Raw genomic sequence first — 22,958 nt, forward strand, 5'->3', positions numbered from 1 at the left:
TGACGAACGTCACGACAAATCAAGATCCTATATGTACATTTAATTCGACCAAGATTCAATCTGTTTAATTTCACTTGAAAAAGGTCTCGACAAAGCCGCCCTGACACCTGAAATTTTTCTCGGCCACGAATTCTTTCCATTCCAAACGGATTTTCGGATCCCTGGGCCCCCACTTTTCCTCGGATGGTTGAAACGCCGATTTTACGGTCTACGAAACAAAAGACGAATCCAATGAAAATTAATGAAAGATCATCGCGTGTCGAGTCGCGAGGATGATCGTTTGCGAAGATGACTCACTTCGATAACCGACGACGACCGGCTCTGCATCACTTTCTGAAACATGAATCCTGCGATCAAGGACATTCCCAGAGCGAACAGGAACCAACCGATACCTACGAGCAAATCGATTTTCATAGAGATTAGCCAACGCGACGGTTTCATTTACTTTCATTTAGGATACCAACCGTAAGCATAATCAGGGAACACCGTGCCGTCGTAGGTGGGCGGCACGTAAGTGACAATGGTGTAAATTAGTATAACGATCATGAGGACCGGCGTGATGATAGTCCAGCAGATCCTCCAGTACCACGACGGTTTTTGGCCCAGCATGAACTCGACGTCGGTCACGAATCTTGATATCCCGTAGATCCAGAAGACGGTGATCATTTCCAGCACCCCGACGATTATGGCGACGAAGGTGCCGCCGTAGTAGTCGACCAACGTGACGAACCATTGGCCACCCTTTCACGACAACATTGTTCCGATTACAAGTAACAACATCAAGCAATTGAGACACTCTAAGCTGTTCTAGAAATCTTTCACGATACTCACGGGAGTGACATATACGATACTAACGGCGAACCCGATGACTGAAACCACGAGCACCAGCTTCCAGTGAGCTATTTTGGGAAAGTAATCGCAGAGGATGCTGAAGACGGCTCCGCAGAGTGCCACCGCGCTACCGACTCCCAAGACAAACAACATCACGAAGAAGAGAACAGAGAACAGCTGCGGAACCACTTTGAATCTTGCCAAAGCGTCCGGATAGGAAATGAACGCGAGGCCGGTGCCACCGCGAACCACCGAAGACACGTCCGTGGTGCCCATCTCGTGAGCCAGATTTCCGAGGATCCCGAAAATCGTGCACCCGGCCATCAGACTCGTGAACGTGTCCAGAGTGGTCACAATCATCACGTCTCTGAAACAAAATTCTTGTTAACACTGAAACTCGGATAGCGACAAAAGAATTTACCTGCCGAGCTTATGCCGGAAGTTATTGTAAGACGAGAAGGTGAGGATGGGCCCGAAGCAGACCGACAACGAGAAGAAGCACTGAGTGATGGCGGCGTACCAGACATTCGGCTGCCAGAGTTTCTCCCATTTGGGAATGACTAGGAAGAGAATGCCGTCAACAGCGCCCTCCAAGGTGACCGCCCTAATCAGCAACGCGATCATCACCACGTACGGGAACAGCGCGAGGAAGTAAGCCGCCTTGCCCGTGCTCTTCACTCCTTTGAAGAGCACGAAGAAGACCGCGACCCAGCTGAAGACCAGGCAGATAATCAGCTGCCAGGAAGGAGTGCCGATACCGTTGTCGATCGAATCGTATTCGTTGAGAACGATTTTCCTTAAGAGAACGTTTGCTTTAGCGGAGGAAAGCGAATAAACTGGAAGTACAACAAACCGGAAGTACAACCAACCGGAAGTACAACTCTGCGGCGCTGTGCAAAGTCTTGTTGACGGACGAGATCGTGTTCCCATTGTCCGACACCGCGTCCACGCAGGTGTCCCCCCATTCTTCTCGGCAGTAGGACCAAGGCAGTTCGGCTTGGAAACTGGTCACCAGGTAAAACAACGTGAGAGCCATTAGAGAGCAGTAGTACGAGACCACGCAGGTTGCCGCGAACGCCTGTCCGTATCCCAGACCTGAAACGACGTCGTGGTCAGAAGAAAATCAGGCAACCCTTCGTTACGAGTAAACCTTTCATCGCCGGGGACATGGCCCACGTTTTCGCGCAGGACTGGTTCGTGAACTGGCCCAGAAGGGCCTCCAAAAAGTAGAACGGTTTCCCGACGAATATCAAGATGATGATGTAAGGAATCAGGAACGCGCCGCCGCCGTTCTCGTACGCGGTGAACGGAAACCTCCAAACGTTCCCGAGGCCGACGGAAGTGGAGATGCAGGCCATTAGGAATTCCAGTCCGCCTCCCCATTCTGCTCTCTGTAGAGGTAAAAGGATCGATCAGTGTTCGCCGACGCGACAGTGGACTATCTCGGCTCCAAAAGATTTAAACACACGGTTTTCACGATGTCGCTTTGTCCCGGTTCCACCGATTGCTTCGGCTTCTCTGCAGCCACGGAATTGCTCCCGTTCCAACCAACGCGGACACTGTCCATCTCGAAAGCTTCGTTCGCATATCCGTTCTGCGTCTGCAAGTACATATTCCGGTCGTTAATTCGGTTAGCGATCAACAACATGATCGAACATCACAAGTGTCTCACATAAACTCCGTTTTCCAGCTTCGCCATGTTTAAGTTGCGATCCTGATGCACCGGTGATCTTCTTTCTGGCGATTGGTCCCCGCTAGATTAATCCGTTTGGCTGGCGAGCTTTGAGAAGAATATCCTTTCCACGGAAAGGATGCGGCCGAGAGACGAGGTGGTCATCACAGGACAGTGTCCCATTAGCCAGCCTCTTCGATGGTATTCAATGGACGGAATAAATTGACTATCACCGACGCGAGATGATCATTGGGAGAACGCGAGAGCTGCCTTCGTAGAGTGGAATCGTGAAATTTGACGAACGGAGAGTCGATTGGGCCCCGGAAAACTGGAGCCGACGAATGGACCTTCCTCTTGTCCGAGAAAGTCTGACCAACGAGCTGTCACGAGCACCGAGATCCGCAAAATAAAGGCTTCAGCGCTGCGCGCTGATTAGATACGACACGCAGCTTGAACGTTCTCCCGCGTTCTTCGAATTTCATCTCTGCTTCTGCAGACCGCGGCCCGCTCGGCTCCGCGTACAGGTACGCTCGAGGCTGCAGCACGTGCCGATAATTGCCAGCCGCGCGTACGCGAAGCATTAACATTTCCCGGGCGGACGAATGGTTTCGGACGGCTTGCTGAAAATTGAGACGCCTTCGTTTTTATAGCGACATCCCGCCGTTCGGAAACCTACGAAATTACGCATCGTTTATGGAACAGAGACCGCGATTTGGAACGCATTGTCCTCTTATTGCTAATTAACGAAAGTTCGGCAAGCATTCGGCGGAGGTTCGATTCGAGATGCCACGCGTGGAAAAGTTTAGTTTTCATGGAATCGATAAGAGGCGGTAAGACTTCTGGTTTAATTGAGATCGTCTCGAAAAGGCACGAATATGCCGCGGATATAAATTCTATTAAAGTTAGAGCAAATAAAGACGGCGTTTAATCCAACGATTATTACGACGGCTGCGAAGAAAGAGTCTGATAAGGGATCGTGTAATCCCACGTCCTTCTCTCCGACGCCGTCGAAAGAGAATAGGTCGAGATCGTAAAGATATAAAGAAATGTCTAGGAAGACTGGATTCGAAGAACGGATAATTGTGCTTTCGTTTCTGAAAGTCGAAAGGCGCGGCGAAATATTGTAGTTGGCATATATTGCAGTTGTCGCGTATCTCCGACATGCGATAAAGGCCAATCGATGTTACGGATTAGCGAGGAAATGGAGCGAACGGATACCGCGAATTTCGTCGGATTTCTCCGCAACAAAATTCGAATGAGCCTCCATAAGCCATTCAGGATCTTTTGTTCTTTCGCGCGTTACTAAACGATCTATCATATCTGGACAGGTTTCAATGTTTTCTGGGTCGTCTTGTTGACAGCTGCGAACGTGCGACACGTCGATCACAAGGGCCCGGGGAAATTATGTGTGCGAAATAAATGCTGTTCTTTTCGTGCCACACTGTATTGCTAATGGATAGCTCATGAATAATAATTAATTTAATTATAAATAACTCAGAAACATATAAATATTAGCTGTAATTGTCAGCGCCGGTAAGCAGCGTTCAAGGCCCCCGATCAACCGAGCAGGTGCGTTGCAAAACTGCACCGCGAATACCGCGATACGGTGGAACTACAGTCTGCGGACTGCATATAATTGCGTCTTAATCGCAGCTCCCTTACGTCACTCGGCAAACACTGCTCCTGATTAAAGTTTTTATGAATTAGCGCCAGTCGGTTGGAGAACTTTCGCACGAAATACCATGGATTTTTAATCGCGTAACGTCCGGTCGCCGATCTTGAAAGCATTTATTCGCGCGCGGGAATGTTCGATCCGACGAAACAAACGCGGGACGGCGAAGCTTTTGTCAAATTCCGGCTATTTGGCAGAACGATGTGAGACGTTTCCCGACAGGATGGCTTAACAAATTAACCAGCGTATCCGCTGCTAGCTAGCTCGACGACAACGTTCATCCAAAACAGCGATCGATGATGGACCATCTGGGCAACTTCTACTATCTCGTGCAGCTGATCGTCCAACAAGTATTTGTCTACTTACGGGTAGGATCGTGCGATTAACCTGTCCTCGTAACGAACGATCCGTGACCCGAATAAACGAAACCGTCGATCCTCAGGATCTGATCCGGTACAAGGTCTGGCTGACAGCCGACGACGAAAACCTCGATTCCTTCGATTCGAAGCTGCAGGGTCTCTCCTTCAGGAACTTGACCGCGGACCTCGTGGCGTTCTCCGTCATCTGCATCGTGCTTTTCATTCTCGTGAATCTGACGTCGAAATGCGAGAAGGCCGAAGACCCGGATTCCTACGCTTTCGCCGGGATCGAGACGTGAGCTCCTTCCGTTCCCGGTTCGAGAACGTTAGCGCGTTGAATGCCTGAAAGCATAAACGAATGTAGAATGACGCGAAGCTGCGTTCAACGCGTTAAAAGATCGAAAATACGGCAATAACGACGAACGGGAATGCAATTTAGGATTATCAGCGACCTCGTTCCCGATAGAGTGCCGGTAGACCTCGAAGGAAGCCTGTGCCGCGTGTCGAACGCAAGTTCGGTCCGCTTCGAAGCGTGCGGGGACTCGATGTTTCATCGTGGCAGGATCCCGGAGAGGAACTTCTCGCACGAGAGCTTCTCCCGAATGCATAGGAGCAACAGGAGAAGGCCCCGTTGCATCCTGAAGAAGTCGATCTTCGGTCTGACCGGGAACCAGCTGCACAACTCGCAGAGCACCCAAACGCATAAGCTGGCTTCGAAACCGAACCAGAAATGGTTTGTCAGGCGGACAAGGAGCGGCTTGGTTTATGGGAAATACTCGTTCGAATAGCCGACCTTCCCATAGATTTCGTGCAACAGTGTCTCTTCGAGAACGCTGAAAGGAACGTTGGAGAATTGACGGATCATCGTTTAACAGCGTTCCCATTCGTTGCGCGCGTAATTCACGGTTGCTTAACATTCCGAGCTAATTAGCGAAACGTTATCGGATGCTTCGCGACTCGCGACAAATTTCTTTCGCAAACAGAATTCGTTTCGAATCGATTCGCGGGTAAAGCTTGTCAGAATTATACAGTTGCGCTTTTTCCCCCTCGGCTGGCTGTTAGTTAATCAACGCGTTAACGCAATCCCGACAGATCACGGTGCGCGCAATTATATTTTCGAGTCGTTTACATCACATTTTGTATCGTCTTTATTTTCTGTCGATGTTTCTTCTCATCGATCGTGGGCAAACGTTTGCATATCGTATATTTTATTCGAGACACGTTTGCCGACTTTTATTGCGATCTTTTATCACCGTGAAATTCTATTCTTATTTGTAAGGTCGTCTTTGTTAATGTTTTTATGCCCCGAACAAATAAAACGCATGGTAACGCGCATTAACGCGTCGATGAATTTCGTCAAGGCAAACTCCGATGATGGTTCGTTATCGATAAATAAATAACTCGATCGAAAAACCCGGACGCGTTTTATCTCGGGAAAGTCGTAAACTTAATACGACCATCGGGTTCTCCGTTGCAAAGACTGCTCCGGTTTTATCGCGCGACAGACAATTATTTCTTGCGAAAGATTTGTCGATCGATAATATATAAATCCTTGATCTATCGATCTATCGTAAATCACGCAATAAATATTAAACCATAACGAACGATGTGTCGAAACAGCTACTTACGAACTTCGAACGAAAATTCTGCCCGCTGAGTTTTCGCATGGTATAATGTAAAATTATTTAAACGATCAAGAAACGCTCGGATCTATATATCCCCCGGAACTCGGAACGCTGCGTCCATCGACCCGCTCGAAACCATAGAAACGGCGAGCACGCGGGAATCAAAACAATCGTTCGTCGGGCTGTAAGTATGCACGATGTGGTAACAGTGTCCGCCGCGTTTTCCATGGACGAGCAGAAATAAGCGACGCGATGGACATCAAGGATAGCAGCGACGAAGAGGAAGCGCACAATATTTTAGCATTCGCAAAATTCGACGAGAGCATCGAGGTCCGAAACGCCGAGGAGATCCAGAGCCCCGTGCGTCACAGACCTTCTAGCTCCAGAAGACCAAGGCAATCTGCGAAGCAGGGGACTTCGAGCTCTACGGAGATGAGTTCGATGCGGAATAAGTTCGAAAGGTAATCGTTTTGCGCTCTACCGAGAAACGCGTGGATCGTCGAGCGGGGTTTTCGATTCAAGGTATAACAAGGTAGAAACCAGCTTCGGGAAGTCGCTGGAGATCGGCAGCGATCCCTCGGACAGTGAGGAGACCGACGACGATGACATCCAGGGGGCCAGCACCGCGCAGCAAATTGAGATCTACAACCCTAAGGACTTTGAGAATCTGAAAGCGTCAGCGGAAGTGACGGAGCTGTTTCAAAACATCATGAGGTATCTCTATTGCTCAATTATCTCCTGCTTGAACAGCTTGAAATGCAAGTGCCTCGTACGACAGGTATACTCCGCAGAGGATAGAGCTGAACTACAAGCTAATACCGTTCATCCCTGACTATATCCCGGCGGTTGGCGACATAGATGCGTTCATTAAGATCCCCAGGCCCGACGGGGTGGAGGACAAGATAGGGTTGACCGTGCTGGACGAGCCTTGCACCAACCAGTCGGACCCTGCCGTGCTGCACCTGCAATTACGCAGTCATATGAGAAGCGCGGGTGCAGCCAGGCAAACGGTTGTCAAGAGAATCGAGGACGCCGAGAAGAACGCGAAGTCGATCGACAAGTGGATCGACGACATCAATCAGCTGCACAGGAGCAAACACCCACCGGCCGTGCATCTGACCAAACCTATGCCGGACATCGACTCTCTGCTGCAACAGTGGCCGGTCGAGGTCGAGGAGAGGCTGAACGAGACCGAGCTGGACTTCACTCAGCTGGATTGCGATCTGTCCCATCTGACCGATATAATCTGCAACCTTCTCGACATCCCCGTCGAGGAGGACTCTAGGCTGGAAGCGCTTCACACGCTTTTCACGCTTTTCCTCGAGGTCCGGAATGCTCGAGCGCAAAAGTATTGACTTCCGCCGGATACGTCCACGTGAATACGATTTTCAATCGCACGCCATGACGAAAACGATGCTAATCTTCTGTAAATATCTATGTAAATGGGCTTCTTCCTTTCAAGGCGTAGAACGGCGAGTCCGAGCACAGAATAGCGAATGGCCAACACAAGGAAACCTCGTGAAAATATTCGCTAAAATATTCAATGAATTTTTAGTACTTTTTCCCGTACGTTGGTCAGCGGAATTGTGTAAAATATTTCGATATACGTAGCTGTATATTTAAGGACGATACTCCGTTTATTGATGACGTCAAGACCGCAGATGGATGGAATTACAAACTTCGGATTCGTGTGTCATCGCTAATCTGCGGATTTGATTTATTCATGACTAAAGTGTGTAGCCGTAGTTTGAAACAGATAGAAGATAAAAAGAATTTATGAGGACCGATATGTTATTTTTCAACCTACTAGAATTAGCGAAGAAAAGAAGTTCCTGAGTGGCTTCAATTTGCTACAAAAGCAAATATTTTGCTTTATATTCTGCATAATTTTCGATGAATAATCTGGAACGGAAAGGCTACAGTAATGGGATTACGACAATGTCGGTGGCATAATGTAATCTAAAAAATAAAGAGGAAAAATGAAAACAATGTTTATCTTTGATCACCTTTATAGCGTTTGACTACTTCCTTTTTTAAAATTTGTACGTTTACACTGCTGCAAGACTGCTTTTTAGTACTTCGCTTTTTTATTTGCATGATGGTTTCGAACGGAAGCTTTTCCGGTGATTCATGCCTTACGTGGTCATTATCAGCAATGTTATGAAACTACATTTCCATGTCGGTTTCATTAGAATCGACGAATTAGATGAAATAAGATCATGTAGACACTATCCATGGGCTCGAACGTTCCTCGATCGATATGATGTATTCGAGAGATAAGATCTGATTAATCGAGAAAACGTTAGATCGATTCACGGATGCGATTGATCGAGCTTCATTCGTATCGGACATGAATCATAGTAACAGATCCATTGAGATATGGACTAGATACGTATGTATGAATCACGTGGCTGATGCCGATGCTGCCAGTGGATGACACTTGTCCTTTGTGTGCGTGTTTAGTAGTTTAACTCTGAGAAATGGATGTGTACATGTTTCGTTGACACGATAATTTTGATGGCCTTGTCTGTGGAATTTCTGTAAGACGTGATAGAATTGATGTTTGAAAAGATGACTAACACAGACACCCCATCAAATGTTAATGCTATAATAAACGGTGCCATCGAAATCGAAGACAGCTTTCAGAGTTACACGAACGAAGACACAGAACAACTCCTGAGGCCAAGAAATAATTTTGCGTCATATACAAATGATGACGTCCATGTTAGATTTAGGGTACGTAAAAAGTCTATTGTATCAATGACACTGTGCATTGATTGAACAGCCTGGTATTTGGCAAATGTTCAAGCATAACCTAATAAGTACGCATTGAATCCAACAGCACGTCAAGCCTGTTGCTAATTACTTCAAAGATTGCTCGGAACGATGCACAATTACATGTACAACGTACGACTTCTACGTTTGTTTTCAATGTTTTATCATCTTATTTGTTTGATAGAACACTATCTCCGACCATGGCAGTCTATCCACGCAAAATATTATGGAGACGATCGCACGGAATCCAAGGAGGCAAATTTCAGGTGAAATCACCCCTGGAGCGACAAATTTTTTATCTACCAATTATGAGGTAATTTATTCTGTAATCGCTTTAATAAAATAAGTAAAAGCATTACGTGCTTTATCTTTCGACGCTGCCAATTCTAACTTTTATCTTGTAGTTCTCTTTATTTTTTTTTTTTGTTCAATGAATTCTATATGCTAATCATTGCAAGTACTGCATCTTATCTCTGAGTATGTTCAACTCAGAGAATCTGCTTCTTTTTTCTTAGAGTTTAGATTATGATCCATGCGAGAACCAACTTTTAAAAGATGAAGAAAGGAAAAAAGGGTATAAGTTTGTAGTTAAAAAGAATTTTGCCAGATGGTTCATTTTTTTACTGATAGGCATCTGCACAGCCCTTATAGCCTCTTTCGTAGATATATCTATAGAAGAATTAACGCATTTGAAATATGGCTGTCTTAAGACTTGTATCCTTCGTTATTAATACATAAATATAAGGACTGAATGAAACAATCAATTTTCTCTCTTTCCTTACAATGAATTACAGATATGGATCAGTGTGTAGTAGAAAATTGTTTATGGTTACCGTACCTATTGTGGTTGACTTTAAATTTAGTACCAGTGTTAATAGGTGCCCTTTTGGTGTCCTACATAGAACCAGTGGCCGCAGGCAGTGGTATTCCACAGGTAAAATGTTATTTAAATGGAATTAAAGTACCACGAGTTGTACGTATTAAAACATTGGCTGTAAAGATCATTGGAGTAATCTGTACAGTTGTAGGAGGTTTGGCTGGTGGAAAGGTAAATATCATTTGTCGTCATTTCCTAAATTATTTACTATCAAGATAAACAACATATTTGCATTAATAATTGTAGGAGGGACCTATGATACATTCTGGCGCTGTTGTAGCAGCAGGAATATCTCAAGGAAAAAGTACTACGTTCAAAAAGGATTTCAAGATATTTCAATATTTTCGAGAAGACCATGAAAAACGGGACTTTGTGTCAGGAGGTGCAGCATCTGGCGTGTCTGCAGCATTTGGAGCACCAATTGGTAAATTATAACAAGCAATAGTATATAGGAAACAAATTCTAATTGTTAAAAAATAATTTAGGGGGAGTATTGTTTAGCATCGAAGAAGGGACTAGTTTTTTTAATCAAAGCCTCACATGGAGAACGTTTTTTGCTAGTATGATTACAACATTCACCTTAAATATTGTGCTGAGTACATATCATGGACGGCCTGGTGATCTTTCTTATCCCGGTTTACTAAACCTTGGGAAATTCGAAACAATACCTTATAAAATTTACGAAATTCCTCTGTTTATGATCATGGGAACAATAGGTGGAATGCTGGGCGCTTTGTGGAACCACATAAACTATAAAATTACTTGTTTCCGTCTGAGATACATAAAGAGAAAATCGTTAAAAGTAGTAGAAGCGCTTTTAATCGGTGTTCTGAGCGCAACAATGGGATTTGTAATGATTTATTTTCTAAACGATTGTAAACCATTGGGTCAAGATCCTACTAAATTTCCTATTCAAATGTTTTGCCGTGAAGGCGAATATAATGCGGTTGCAGCTTTATGGTTTCAAACACCGGAAAGTAGCGTACGATCGTTATTCCATGATCCCAAAGGTATGTTACTATGCTAATGTGTGGACTTGGACTAATGGTAAACTTTACACCTAATCAGTCATCTACTTTTAGGTTCCCACAATGATATAACACTAGCGATTTTTATTATACTTTACTTCATCCTGGCCGTATTTACTTTTGGTCTCTCTATGTCCAGTGGACTATTCATCCCATCCCTCCTTATAGGCTCTGCATGGGGTAGATTAATTGGATCAGGTCTTTCGAAGCTTTTTCCTAACAGTGTAAGATAGCATTGTAAATAATACAGTCGAAAATAAGCTCCCCTTTTTCTCAACTAGTTTCCCACTGATTTGTTCTCTAAAATAGGATAATATAAAATATTATGCATTGTTACAGGTTGCGTTAATTCCTGGAAAATATGCTTTATTAGGAGCAGCTGCACAGTTAGGTGGAGTAGTCAGAATGACGATCAGTTTAACTGCTATACTTATAGAGGCCACTCAAGGAATATCGTTTGGTTTACCCGTTATAATAGTTCTAATCATGGCTAAATGGGTCGGAGACTTTTTCAATGAGGCATGTAAATCTATTAATCTTTATCATTTATCCATGGAAAATGTGGATACAACTGTAGATTAATATAAAGATTTCTACTATTTATTTTTTAGGGAATCTATGAGATTCATACACAAATGGCTGGAGTACCTATTTTGCCATGGGAAGCTCCGCCCTTGTCAAACAATATATATGCTAGCGAAATAATGAGCCACCCTGTAGTAACACTGAAAACTGTAGAGAACGTCGGGCATATAGTCGAATTACTTAAATGTGTAACATTTAATGGATTTCCTGTAGTCGATCCTCCTAGCAGCGATGAGGTTACTATTACCCATTACATCATTATATACTAAGAATTATTAAATTTCCTTTAAATTAATTTTTTGATATCTTTTATTTCAGACTGAAATACGTTCCTATGGACGATTTCGAGGTCTAATTTTACGTTCTCAGTTGATAGTATTATTGAAGCATAAAGTTTTCAATGAAGATTCAGAGTATTTGAAGAAATATTATAACATTAAATTATTCAGAAAAGAATATCCTAGATACCCGACAATCGAAAAAATTTCTATAACTGACGAAGAAAAAACTTACACAATAGACCTGAGACCTTTTATAAATCCTGCCCCTTACACGCTACAACATGTTAGTAATTTGTTGTCTACTTCATTTCTAATTTAAATTATTTCAACTATTTATACTAATTTACTTTTCAGTCTGCAACATTACCACGAGCATTTAGACTTTTCAGAGCTTTAGGTCTTCGTCATTTACCGGTCATAAATGATACAAACGAGGTAATAACGATTGTATTTATTGACATAATCTGTCTACAAACTTGTTAATCATCTTTTTTTTTAGGTAGTTGGAATTGTTACACGAAAAGATGTTGCTAGATTTAGGATATGGAAACATAGAGGAAGAATGGGATTAGATGAACTTTTAATAACGAACAAACTTTAATTAAAATTTTTTTACAAACATAATTTACTATTTAATTTCTAAAAAAATATTTATTTATATATTATATACAAAGTATATATATATATATGTTATGCTTTTGTATAAAGTCAAAAGAGATTTTTAAACCGCAAAGAAGCTCAAAATATATCAAAGAAAATTCATTTTGAAGTATTTAAAGTAAGGAAAAAAGAAAAAACAAAGATCGCAGACAAAGAATTTAGTATTAATTATTTACAAATAATTGCCAACCCAACCATGACCATAGTTTGAAGAAAAGGTATATAGGAAGAAGCACTAACACTAACAGAAAATAATATTCATACAATGATATATACATGTTTATCTATTTAATTTTCAGAACTGGTACCCTCTGTCTTAAACACCTCTAGTATAGGGTGCAAAAAAATAATGCAACACTTTTACGTACAACCTGGAACATGAAAGAATATTTTATTGTAAACTACGTGATACATTTATCGATACCTGTTTCTTATGTATGCATTTATTAAGAAAATAAAAAGAAATTTTATCAATATTTTGTTTCTAACATTTATTTTCACAATTTGGACATACATCGAATAATATTCGGTCCCGTGAAATCAACATAGATTTAAATATAAAATTTTATACATCTCAACAAGTTAATATTTCTGTAGTTACTGACTAAGCATTAGAAATATACATTTTCGTAAAATTATTTATTAAAGATTTGTTCATAAGTACGAATTCAATAATTAATAAATAACATTACAATATTGAACGTTCGGAAAACCGAATTCCCGCGAAAACGGCGTCATCGACTAAAAACACCGATAGAAGAAATGTCGTCAATTAACTGCAGCTCCCTATTTTGGGAGCGCATCACCTTGAGACAGTAATATATACAAGGAAGAAGGCAGCTAATTTTAATTCCCGATTAACCGAGACTTCAAAATTTTTTGTGAAACTGCATTAGTGGAAAGGGATACACATTAAAGTGTTTCGCGCGCAAATACGATGATCTTTCTGTTTCCTTCGGGGTTTGTGATAACAAGTATTCAACAGTAACAACACAGTAAAAAATATTGTCAGCATGTAACACGAATGCAAAATAGATTATCAAAGTCAAATATTTTCCATTAAAACGCACGTGATTCGAAAGTTCAACGGCATTGTCTAAAAAGGTCTGTCATTCTTGTGATTGGTTTTTGAATCGAGCAAACATTGCGCACGCGTGCGCACCAGAGAAATAGAGGGTGATTCAAATAATTTTTTTGTGCAACACATTTTATTAAACAAAATGAATGATTGTAAGTGGAGTCCAAGAAATAATACCTTGAAAAGTAGAAGGAATTCAAGCAAAGAGAAAGGGAAGACAATGCATAGACTTGTAATAAAACCTCATGAAACCAAAGAGGAAGCTATAACTCGCAGATTTCATGATGCGCAAAGAATGGCAAGATTTAGGGCTAGAAGAAAAAAGGCTTTGGAGGAGGCAAGAGCACTCGAGGCATTAAAATTTAATGAGCTTTCACTGATTACAGAACTGAAAAAAAGAAACATGATATTTGAAACTAATAAGTCTATTGTCCATGTAACAAATATTGAAAATGTTCAAACATTCTTGCCTACACAAAAATCATCCACTATTGTACATATTACTTGTGGACAAAGTAGATACTCTCAATTATTAGAAGTTATCGAGGAACTGGGAAAAGATATTAAACTATCGTATGCTGGTAGTAAAACCTCAGCAGAAAGACTAAAAGCAGGCATTACGCAAGCAAAAATATTAATCAAAGAGTGCTTATTGGAGACAGAAACAAGTTCGTGGCAGTAATTTATCTACAAATCGGTAGATTCCTTACGCATCCCATCTAAGATACAAATGATACAACTCTTAAAACTACTGTAACATAGAAAAATATAGAAATTCTCCAGAAATATTATTCTCTAAATGAATAAAGAACAGACATCATATTTTAAAGCTTTGTTTGAATATATCTTAAAGTTAGGTTAACATCTGAATAGAACATGAGTGCAAACCATAAAAACAGTAACAATAAAAAAAGTTCATTGACATAATAATAATAATGCTCCATACAAAAACGAGTTAAAATTTCAGGATCGTTTAAAAAATCGTCTACACATCCGAATGACAATTTGAATTTAATAAACTAATCGGTTTGCAAACAATTTCTGTATATATAATATTTTTCGATTACCTTGAAGACACTAATGGGTCCCGAACATATGAGTTCGAAAAAATGTTGCAACTTGGAGGCAAAGCATCATGTAAAGTAATAATAAATATAATAAATTATAAATTATTCTGAATTTGATTGCGCCAAAGTATTTTCGTAACTCGATAATCCTTCAAAAAAGCGAATCCCCTTAGCGAGTTCATGAATAAGTTTCGTCTTTTCGTCTGGAAGAACGATAGATAGACAATCCATCAATAATTTTCCATTCCTTTAAGAAACAATACTTTGTTTAAAACATTATGGGATTAGGATACTATTAAAAACCAAATAGAGTAGGCAGATTTTATAACTGAAATTATAAACAAAATTAAATACACACTCAATTCTCGAAATAATAAGATTAAGATTAAGAGAACTGGAGAAATCCTGTATATTTTGAAGACAATATGTATTTTCAGGTGTATGTATACGCTTCTAGTACTGTATTTCAGATTATTTATATAATCTTGTATTAAAAGTTCGAATTTTGAACTAGCATTCGAGGAGAACAGAAATTCTTGAAATTTTGTTGATTTTTCCAGTATCCTAACCCGTTAAGAAAATTTACCATGCAGCGAATATTTCCAGGGAAACATCGTATTATGGTAAGAAAGAAAGTCTAGGATCACCATCAGCGAAGAAGAGGATAAGGCGGCTGAACATTCCGAGAGTGTTCACGACTGTTTGACAATGTCGTCGTGTATTTTAAGACGTGGTCGGCTCGGTCAATTGTTTTGCGGTCTCTTGGGTCGTACACCTGTCCGTCGTGAAGTTGCAGACGGGAGTAGGAAGGGGTTATGGTCAATAAACGCAACCACGTCACACGCAGCCTATCGGCGACCCCGCTTGGCCCCTTAAAGTGGCTCCGAACGAAAATCTTACATGTCGGCCGATATTGCTTTTGTGCGTTTGTCTGCAGTATATCTTGAGAAAAACTGGACTGATTTTGATAGGAACGGCATCAACAGGCCCGTGTCACCTCAAGGAAGATGCGAATGTAAAATGAATTCGGCCTACGGCGCGGTTTAGCTTCGCGGCGGGTTAATCGTCCGTTTCAGTGAACTGACCGAATTGCGTCCGCCATTGTTGTGATTGGTGAACGTTCCAGAGAAGACGGCGTTCTTAGATTGGCGCGCATGCGCCCGACGTCCTACTTGACGACGCTCTTCTTTCGAATTTTGGGAGACACGCACACACAAAGGAACGTGACACAGGTAGCCGCATCTACATGCACACACATTAGCGCGAGCGCGCACGCACCTACACATGTACATGCATTTCGAAAACAGTGTTCGTTGCTTGATTTTTGCGCACGTGCCATACAATTTTTTTTTCGACCTCGTTGCCCGCGTCTTTTTCGACATTGAAAATTTAATTATTATTTACTATTTTTTAACTTACAGTGACGATGAAAGTGATTAACGGAATATTTCTGAGACGATCGTTCAGTTGATGTTCTGCTATTCCCTTAAAAATAAAGTAATTTTTCGGTTATTGTTGTCAGTAATCTTGTTCGATCAGCGTTTCTGTTTGATGACAATTAAGGAGCCGTTAGACTTCATAGAATTTATAACCAATCATTAGATTTTTGAGTATGTACGCGAATATACATACAATTTAAAGAAGCTTACGAAGGAGTAATTAAAGAATATTTACATTATAATATTTCTTTCCTATGTTACAGATAATGTGATGCAGAGAAAATAATGTAAACATCATCAAGTACATAAAAGTATACGTATGAACATTTAGTCAATATCAAAGAATAAGAACAAGAGAAACTCAACTGCATACCAAAACGTATGCATAAAATATATTTTGTGGATAGTTTGATATTTAAATCTTACAAAAATGACAGTCTACATAGATGATTGCATCTATGCCATGCATAATTATATGTTATGCCTAAGGTTAAAAAGAAATCTTACCTTAAGAAGATAAGGGAAATGCGTGAATATAGACGAGAAAAGCTAAGGTCAGAGACAATAGAGGAACGTGCTATTAGATTGTATACTGCTGCTGAAAGAATGAAGAACGCTAGAGCAAAAGAAACAGAGGAGCAAGCAGCAATAAGAAGAATGCAGGAGGCTCAACGTATGGCTAGGCATCGTGCTAAAAAGAAGCGTTGTTTGGATGAAAATTTAGCAAGAGAAATATCTAAAATTGCTGAACTTTCCAAAATGCCTGATGCAGCGACTATAGCACAAATGTCGGAGATGAATATGAACAAAATTTCTGCAGAGCTCAAACAGATGATGGAAAGGGGGAAAGTACCAGAACATATAGTTCAAATGGCTCAACTTGCTGAGTTTAGCAAAATGACTGAATTAAATAAAATGTCTCAGGATATGGCAAAAAGATATGAAATGGAAAAGATGGCGGAATATGCCAAGACAACAGAATACATGAAGATGCAAGAAATTGCAAAAATGTCTGAAATCGCTAAGATGAACGAAATGGTGAAGCTCTCAGAAATGGCTAAATACAATGACATCACAAAGATTAATGAAATCGCGAAAATGAATGAAATGATGAAGATGTCTCAAATGGCAAAAATAAACGAAGTTCAGAGAATGAACGAAATAGCTAAACTAAACGAAATGGTGAAAATGACAGAAATGGCTAAGTATAATAACGACATAACTAAGTTGAATGAAATTGCACAAATCAATGAGATGGCAAAAGAAATTGCCAAGATGAACGAAAAAACAAAAATGAATGAAATGATTAAAATGGCAAATATACAAAATGACATCACAAAGATGCCAGAGTATTCTAAAATGGCTGAGATGGCGAAGCTAACAGAGTTGGCTAAATTAAATGAGATAACGATAACAAAATTAAACGATCCTCCTCCACCGAAAGTACCAGAAATTCCTCGAATTCCTGAACCTGTGATCACTGTGCCAAATCCAAGAAATCTGCAAAATGTTCAAACCGTTCAAGTAGCACAGGCTAGCCCATCCAGTACAATAAATTTCCCTACTGTACCCGGACAGGGTAAATATGCTCAGTTACTTGTTATAATCGAGGAACTTGGGAGAGACATTCGTCTTTCGTATGCTGGAAGTCGCAGCGCAGCTGAACGCCTCAAGATGGGTATTCAACATGCAAGAATCCTTGTACGAGAATGTCTATTGGAAACAGAGCATAATGCACGGCAATGATCTGCCAATACACATAGCGATTAGATTTTTAGCAGATTATTTTAGATAATGCTATGTACATTGTATGGAGTACAGCAGTATATTTTAAAGGGAGTGTCTTAGCATCCACAAAAATGTGCATAAACGTCTAATTCCTAATATTTCATATTTTATACGAATTTAACAATTGTAAGTTTAATAAAAGAAAGTGTAAGAGGCTGAGAAAATAGTTATTTAAAACTTACTATCACTTTCAATAATAACTAAACAGACTTTTTAGAAAGGATGTACACTTTTGTGGATGCCTAAAAAAATTAATCAATTAATAGTGCATAATATTGGATATAAATGAAATAAATGAAAAAAGAGACTTTGTTCTTTTTTGTTTTGTATTCTTATTTTCTATTAGAAAGGACTTAAAAGCCACCAGTTTCTATGCATACACACAAATCCTGGAGGAATGTTTCCTTCGCTATAAGTTCTAATTTAGTAACTAGGAACAATGATATTGAACAGGAACAATTTGTATACAGCAGAGTCTTCGTTTATATTTTCTATGAAAAGCGTATCTCATTCTTTTGTTAAAACTATAGGTATTACCTACCTACAGTATACATAAAGAAGAATTGATCAAACAGAATGTACCTATGGAAAGTATAATCATTGAATATAACTGATTACAAGGTATATCTAAATAAAAAGAAAACAATTTTCTACAATAACGTCTATTGATTTCATACTTCATACCCGAAGTCATCGATCAATTCGAAAATAGCGCGTAAAAATTACGCATTGGCGTTGGTCGCGCCTCGTTCCTCTTGTTTCGGTTATGTACATGTTTTGAATTCATGTTAGTAAACTAACGCGTGCCATGGTAGAGGTAGAAGTGGCGTTAATTTTATAAATTAATTTAAAACATATTACACTTCACTTCTTTTTGTACTTATTTATTCTTTCGGTCAAGTACACGTTCCGGTATTATACTAATACACATATCGTTGAAGGTAAGCTTTACAATGTATCCAAAAAAATTAAACCTTTCATTTGAGGTTATAATTTCTTTTAACGAATGTTTCACAAAAATTATATATTAATTCATATTTTAAAACGTTCTGTTCCTTTTCAAATATATAGTTTACTGTTATTTGTACAAACGAAATTGGTACGTTAGTCAAATTGTATGAGTTATATCGTTGTATTTGGTTCTTTCTAATTTAGACTTTCTTCGTAAATTATTTGTTAGGATATTTATTTAAAAAAAGGTAGAAGATGGAAGAAGAACGAGGAAGTGTAGAAGTCCCAACAAAAATCACAGAGCCAGTACTAAGTGTACCAAATCCAAGAGCACTTCAGCAAACAGTTCCTACAGTACCTGGCCATTCAAAATATATACAGCTACTTAATGTCATAGAAGAACTTGGTCACGAAGTTCGACCTACATATGCTGGAAGTCGTACTTCAGCAGAAAAAATTAAGCGCGGAATTGTACATGCCCGTATTCTAGTCAGAGAATGTTTAGTCGAAACAGAAAGAAGTGCACGCCAATGAAACAAAATTTTTTATAGTGATACATATATCTGACAACTCGAGTTGATTAAATATATTAATCATATTGGATTATAAGTAATGATGAAATGCACAAAGATTTGAGAGAAAAATGCATTAGAATTTTACCAATAGGAGAACAAAGATACCAATTTTGTCTACCTCAAATTTTAGAAAAACATAATAACGAAATGTGAAAAGAGATATTATCATCTCTATATTTTTATAAATGGATTAGTACAACAACCATTTAAGCATTTTATACTACATAAAAGTATTTATTAATTTCCATACTGCCAAAGATTATGATAATCAATGTGTGGCATAATTTATTAAAACTATGCAGTATGAATGATTTTATGTAAGCTCTAGTATATGTAGATATAAAGTTGTAATTGAAATTATTTATTTTAATATGTATCCAATGATACATTCCATAAGGTTTAAATGCAACTGTAAAGATAGATTAAATACTTGACAGTACAAATATTTTACAAAGTATCGAAGCAGCAAATATTTAATGATAAACGCTATACCATTAAAAACCAGCATGGTATTACTTTAAGCAGTATATTGTATATCTGTAGTAATTTATACATATGTGAGTATATTACAGCGTGTGTTTAAATGAGAACAGATTTTACAAATTTTTTGATACTGTGAGAGTGAAAGAAACAAAGTTCCTATGATACCTAAATCATCTATTGCTCAGAATGATAAGAATTTATTACTTTTAAGGAAAACTTTACTAGTAAAATTGTATTACCCTTTAAAATATAGTATAATTTCAAAGATATAAGATACTTTTGAACATGATGTACCTTTTCTATATGACTATACAATTTACAAATGTGAATTCAGCAAGCATTTACAAAAAGTTAGCACAATAACAATTTTAAACGTGTTTGTCCACGATATCAACTTGTATGAATTTTAAAATTGTATGTCATATTTATATAAAAATTATACCAAATGTAATATTTATGTAACAAATAAAGAAATTTGAGTGTAAGTCTCATGTTGCTTTTCATAAGATTGCTGCTCCCACATTTTATATAATTTAGCAAATTAAATCTTCACCCAGAAGTACATAGTTATAATGTAAATGATTGTATGTTTCAGATCAAGTCATCGAATATGTTCCATACTTTGGATAGCTTTGATACAGAATTTTCTGCAGACTCTATCGAGTGGTGCCCATCAAATTTTCATAAAAATGTGTTTGTATGCGGAACATACCAACTAATACAAAATGAAGAACCAGTGGTAGATGTAGAAAAATCAACACGTATAGGACGAATATATATGTTCAAAGTTGATCACAACGGACGTCTAACGTTATTACAAGATTTAGACGTAACTGCTGTCTTAGACATGAAATGGGCACACGTATGCCAGAATAGAATTTTACTTGGAGTTGTAAATTCTCTAGGATACTTGCAAATATATCAAATGAAAAATAACAAAGAGAGCGAATATTTGGAATTATTAACAGGAAAAAAAGTTGCAGGTGATAAAGAAATCCTCGCTTTATCTTTAGACTGGTGCAGCGGAAGATGGACGCACGATAACGAATCGAATTTAAGCATAGTAGTCAGCGATTCGAAAGGTTCTATAACGTTATTCGACATAAATGAAGATGAACTGATCTATATTAATTCCTGGTATGCGCATAAATTCGAAGCTTGGATTACAGCTTTCGATTACTGGGACACAAACGTGATATATAGCGGTATGAACGAACGAACGATTTTCGATAAAAATATTTAAACATTTTGTAATAATAATAATTATTATTATATTTAAGGTGGTGACGACTGCAAATTTAAAAAATTCGATATTAGAATAGAAAGGTGTCCTGTCGCGATAAATAAAGCTCATGATGCCGGCGTAACAAGTTTGCACAGTAATGCCATGAGAGAATTTTTATTAGCATCTGGAAGGTGACGTATCGAAATCGAAAAATAATTGAACAATACAGAGTAGATATTTTAATCGTACACTTACATATTTTTCAGTTACGATGAATCGTTGAGATTATGGGACACAAGAAATCTGAACAGCCCCATTTCGAAGATCGACCTCGGCGGCGGAGTATGGCGTTTGAAATGGGATCCTTTCGCGCGGAAATACTTGCTTGCCGCGTGCATGTATGGCGGGTTTCGAATAGTCAACTGTGAAAAGCCGGAATCACCGCTCGTCATTGGCGAATACAATGAGCACGATAGCTTGGCATATGGTTGTGATTGGTCCCTTTTGAACAGTGTAGAGATCGGGGAGCAAATACTTAAGAAAAAAGCAGAGGGCGTCTATTTAGTTAGTACCTGCTCCTTTTATGACCATCTCTTGAAACTATCCGCGGTATGCTTGAAAGAAAATTAAACGAGTGTAAATAATAGGAAAGCTGCAGGAAGTACAGAAGTACACACAACCCAAGCATCAGGTCTGATTTAAAATTACTAACAAAAATATTAATTTCTATTTCGAAAAGGTAAATTTGTGTTAAAATTGAAGAGGATCAAATTTTGTTAAATGAAGGGAAAGTCGAATAAATTTAGATTAAAATTGAGAAGAAACTGAAATTTGGTTTTAGGCAAAAATGTATTAAATTTCAATTAAAATTTAGAAAAGAAAAGGAAATTTGTTTAAATTTAGGAGAAGGTAGCATTAGTTGAAGTCAACATCGTGATTCTAAATATCTAAAATATGAAAAAAAAAAGTTAGAGATGAAAGGGAAACATACATTTGGGGAAAGACCACCAGAAGTGACATCTAGGATGATCATGGTTGACCATAAGACTGAACCAAAGGTCAGCGGTGGTCATTCTGTAGGTCCACCGTTTGTCATATCACTTCTGCAAGAAAACCCCTTGAACCAGATTGTTCCCCCCAACGAGATCGCGCTGCAACTGACTGAACAATAGCGCGGTAAACGAGACACCTGTGATATCGATGAACATTAATCGCGGTAATCGATGACGATCGATAATTTTGATTATTTTTAATTCTTTAATGTTTGTAACAATTTATTTTGCAATAAAGCCATTGAGCGCTTGCAGGTTATTCATCTAAATTTTTTATAAAAAATATCAACGTCAAATATACAGAGTGATTATAATAAAACGTGCCGTAATATGAATGAGGTATACAGAATACTCGATCCTCGCTAAGAAGTTTAAATTTCTTAAATATCGGTAACGATGTGCGCGATACGGGAATGATAATGGAGTTTCTGAAGCCCCATTTTTGGGCGACAAAATAATACATTAGGTGTTGAGTTTATTGAGTTTTGTTGACGAGTTATATTTGTTATTACCAGCTATATATATTGTTATTACTAGCTATATTTGTTATATTTCTTATTATCAGCTTCCAAAAAATAATTAACTATCCATAAATAAATTATGATAACTATATCGAACAATCTCATATATTTATTTATATATATCATAACATTGTACAATATTATCCATATCCTATGTATTTTCCATGACATTTTAAAGCGAAAAATTAGCGTGCATTCCAATTATTGCAATTATTAATCTTTAGTTAATATAAATTAGTACTCATAAGTCAATATAAACACAAATTATCGGGAAAGCGATCATGTTAATGCTAACCCGACTGAACTGCTTAAAATGACCGGTTCCACATTTTTTGTTTTAAAGTTATCGAGATCATTAGATCATCGAGTACGAAATCCATCGATTTTACTAGTTAAAAATTGTAAAATAAAGTA

The 22,958-nt window shown here is 38.9% G+C and overlaps 7 protein-coding genes across 10 annotated transcripts; 5 read left to right on the top strand and 2 right to left on the bottom strand.

The window, feature by feature from the left end:
* Window positions 1-19: 19 nt before the first annotated feature.
* LOC117226112 (sodium-dependent nutrient amino acid transporter 1) lies at window positions 20-2,644 on the bottom strand. Its single transcript, XM_033480120.2, has 9 exons — window positions 2,504-2,644; window positions 2,300-2,431; window positions 1,982-2,222; window positions 1,701-1,926; window positions 1,253-1,627; window positions 832-1,198; window positions 465-741; window positions 298-392; window positions 20-208 (listed from the first exon to the last, which is right to left on the bottom strand). Exons 1-9 carry the CDS (start codon window positions 2,528-2,530, stop codon window positions 71-73), a joined length of 1,878 nt encoding a protein of 625 aa, XP_033336011.1. The 5' UTR covers window positions 2,531-2,644; the 3' UTR covers window positions 20-70.
* Window positions 2,645-3,116: 472 nt separating this feature from the next.
* On the top strand, window positions 3,117-6,138 carry LOC117226114 (uncharacterized). Of its 2 annotated transcripts, none has more exons than XM_033480124.2 (3): window positions 3,117-4,543; window positions 4,618-4,829; window positions 4,974-6,138. In XM_033480124.2, the coding sequence occupies exons 1-3, from the start codon at window positions 4,472-4,474 to the stop codon at window positions 5,320-5,322; spliced, it is 633 nt and encodes a 210-aa protein (XP_033336015.2). In that variant the 5' UTR covers window positions 3,117-4,471; the 3' UTR covers window positions 5,323-6,138. The 2 variants fall into 2 exon arrangements, with proteins under 2 accessions (XP_033336015.2, XP_076381566.1); XM_076525451.1 differs by having other exon boundaries at window positions 5,001-6,138.
* A 122-nt stretch (window positions 6,139-6,260) lies between these two features.
* On the top strand, window positions 6,261-8,148 carry IFT46 (intraflagellar transport 46). Its single transcript, XM_076525450.1, has 3 exons — window positions 6,261-6,620; window positions 6,682-6,873; window positions 6,938-8,148. The coding sequence occupies exons 1-3, from the start codon at window positions 6,412-6,414 to the stop codon at window positions 7,512-7,514; spliced, it is 978 nt and encodes a 325-aa protein (XP_076381565.1). The 5' UTR covers window positions 6,261-6,411; the 3' UTR covers window positions 7,515-8,148.
* Window positions 8,149-8,531: 383 nt separating this feature from the next.
* On the top strand, window positions 8,532-12,841 carry ClC-b (chloride channel protein 7). 2 transcript variants are annotated; one of them, XR_004491667.2, is made up of 13 exons: window positions 8,532-8,895; window positions 9,119-9,247; window positions 9,450-9,648; window positions 9,729-9,982; window positions 10,058-10,235; window positions 10,297-10,821; window positions 10,894-11,063; window positions 11,179-11,358; window positions 11,451-11,660; window positions 11,743-11,988; window positions 12,060-12,140; window positions 12,205-12,583; window positions 12,665-12,841. XR_004491667.2 is itself a non-coding variant. In XM_033479802.2 (12 exons), exons 1-12 carry the CDS (start codon window positions 8,719-8,721, stop codon window positions 12,304-12,306), a joined length of 2,451 nt encoding a protein of 816 aa, XP_033335693.2. In that variant the 5' UTR covers window positions 8,532-8,718; the 3' UTR covers window positions 12,307-12,841. The 2 variants fall into 2 exon arrangements, 1 of the variants encoding a protein (XP_033335693.2); XM_033479802.2 differs by having other exon boundaries at window positions 12,205-12,841.
* LOC117225944 (uncharacterized) lies at window positions 12,509-12,643 on the bottom strand. Its single transcript, XM_033479807.2, has one exon. The coding sequence runs from the start codon at window positions 12,641-12,643 to the stop codon at window positions 12,530-12,532; it is 114 nt and encodes a 37-aa protein (XP_033335698.1). The 3' UTR covers window positions 12,509-12,529.
* A 2,760-nt stretch (window positions 12,842-15,601) lies between the features above and the next one.
* On the top strand, window positions 15,602-18,044 carry LOC117225941 (uncharacterized). Of its 2 annotated transcripts, XM_033479803.2 has the most exons (3): window positions 15,602-15,742; window positions 15,932-16,120; window positions 16,213-18,044. In XM_033479803.2, exon 3 carries the CDS (start codon window positions 16,430-16,432, stop codon window positions 17,693-17,695), a length of 1,266 nt encoding a protein of 421 aa, XP_033335694.2. In that variant the 5' UTR covers window positions 15,602-15,742; window positions 15,932-16,120; window positions 16,213-16,429; the 3' UTR covers window positions 17,696-18,044. The 2 variants fall into 2 exon arrangements, with proteins under 2 accessions (XP_033335694.2, XP_033335695.2); XM_033479804.2 differs by lacking the exon at window positions 15,932-16,120.
* Window positions 18,045-18,526: 482 nt separating this feature from the next.
* Window positions 18,527-22,282, top strand: LOC117225942 (diphthine methyltransferase). The gene is made up of 4 exons (XM_033479805.2): window positions 18,527-18,678; window positions 20,342-20,951; window positions 21,027-21,162; window positions 21,238-22,282. The coding sequence occupies exons 2-4, from the start codon at window positions 20,357-20,359 to the stop codon at window positions 21,599-21,601; spliced, it is 1,095 nt and encodes a 364-aa protein (XP_033335696.2). The 5' UTR covers window positions 18,527-18,678; window positions 20,342-20,356; the 3' UTR covers window positions 21,602-22,282.
* The last annotated feature ends 676 nt before the right edge of the window (window positions 22,283-22,958 follow it).

This window comes from Megalopta genalis, chromosome 11, assembly GCF_051020955.1.
Source record: "Megalopta genalis isolate 19385.01 chromosome 11, iyMegGena1_principal, whole genome shotgun sequence".
In the NCBI taxonomy this organism is placed as follows: domain Eukaryota; kingdom Metazoa; phylum Arthropoda; class Insecta; order Hymenoptera; family Halictidae; genus Megalopta; species Megalopta genalis.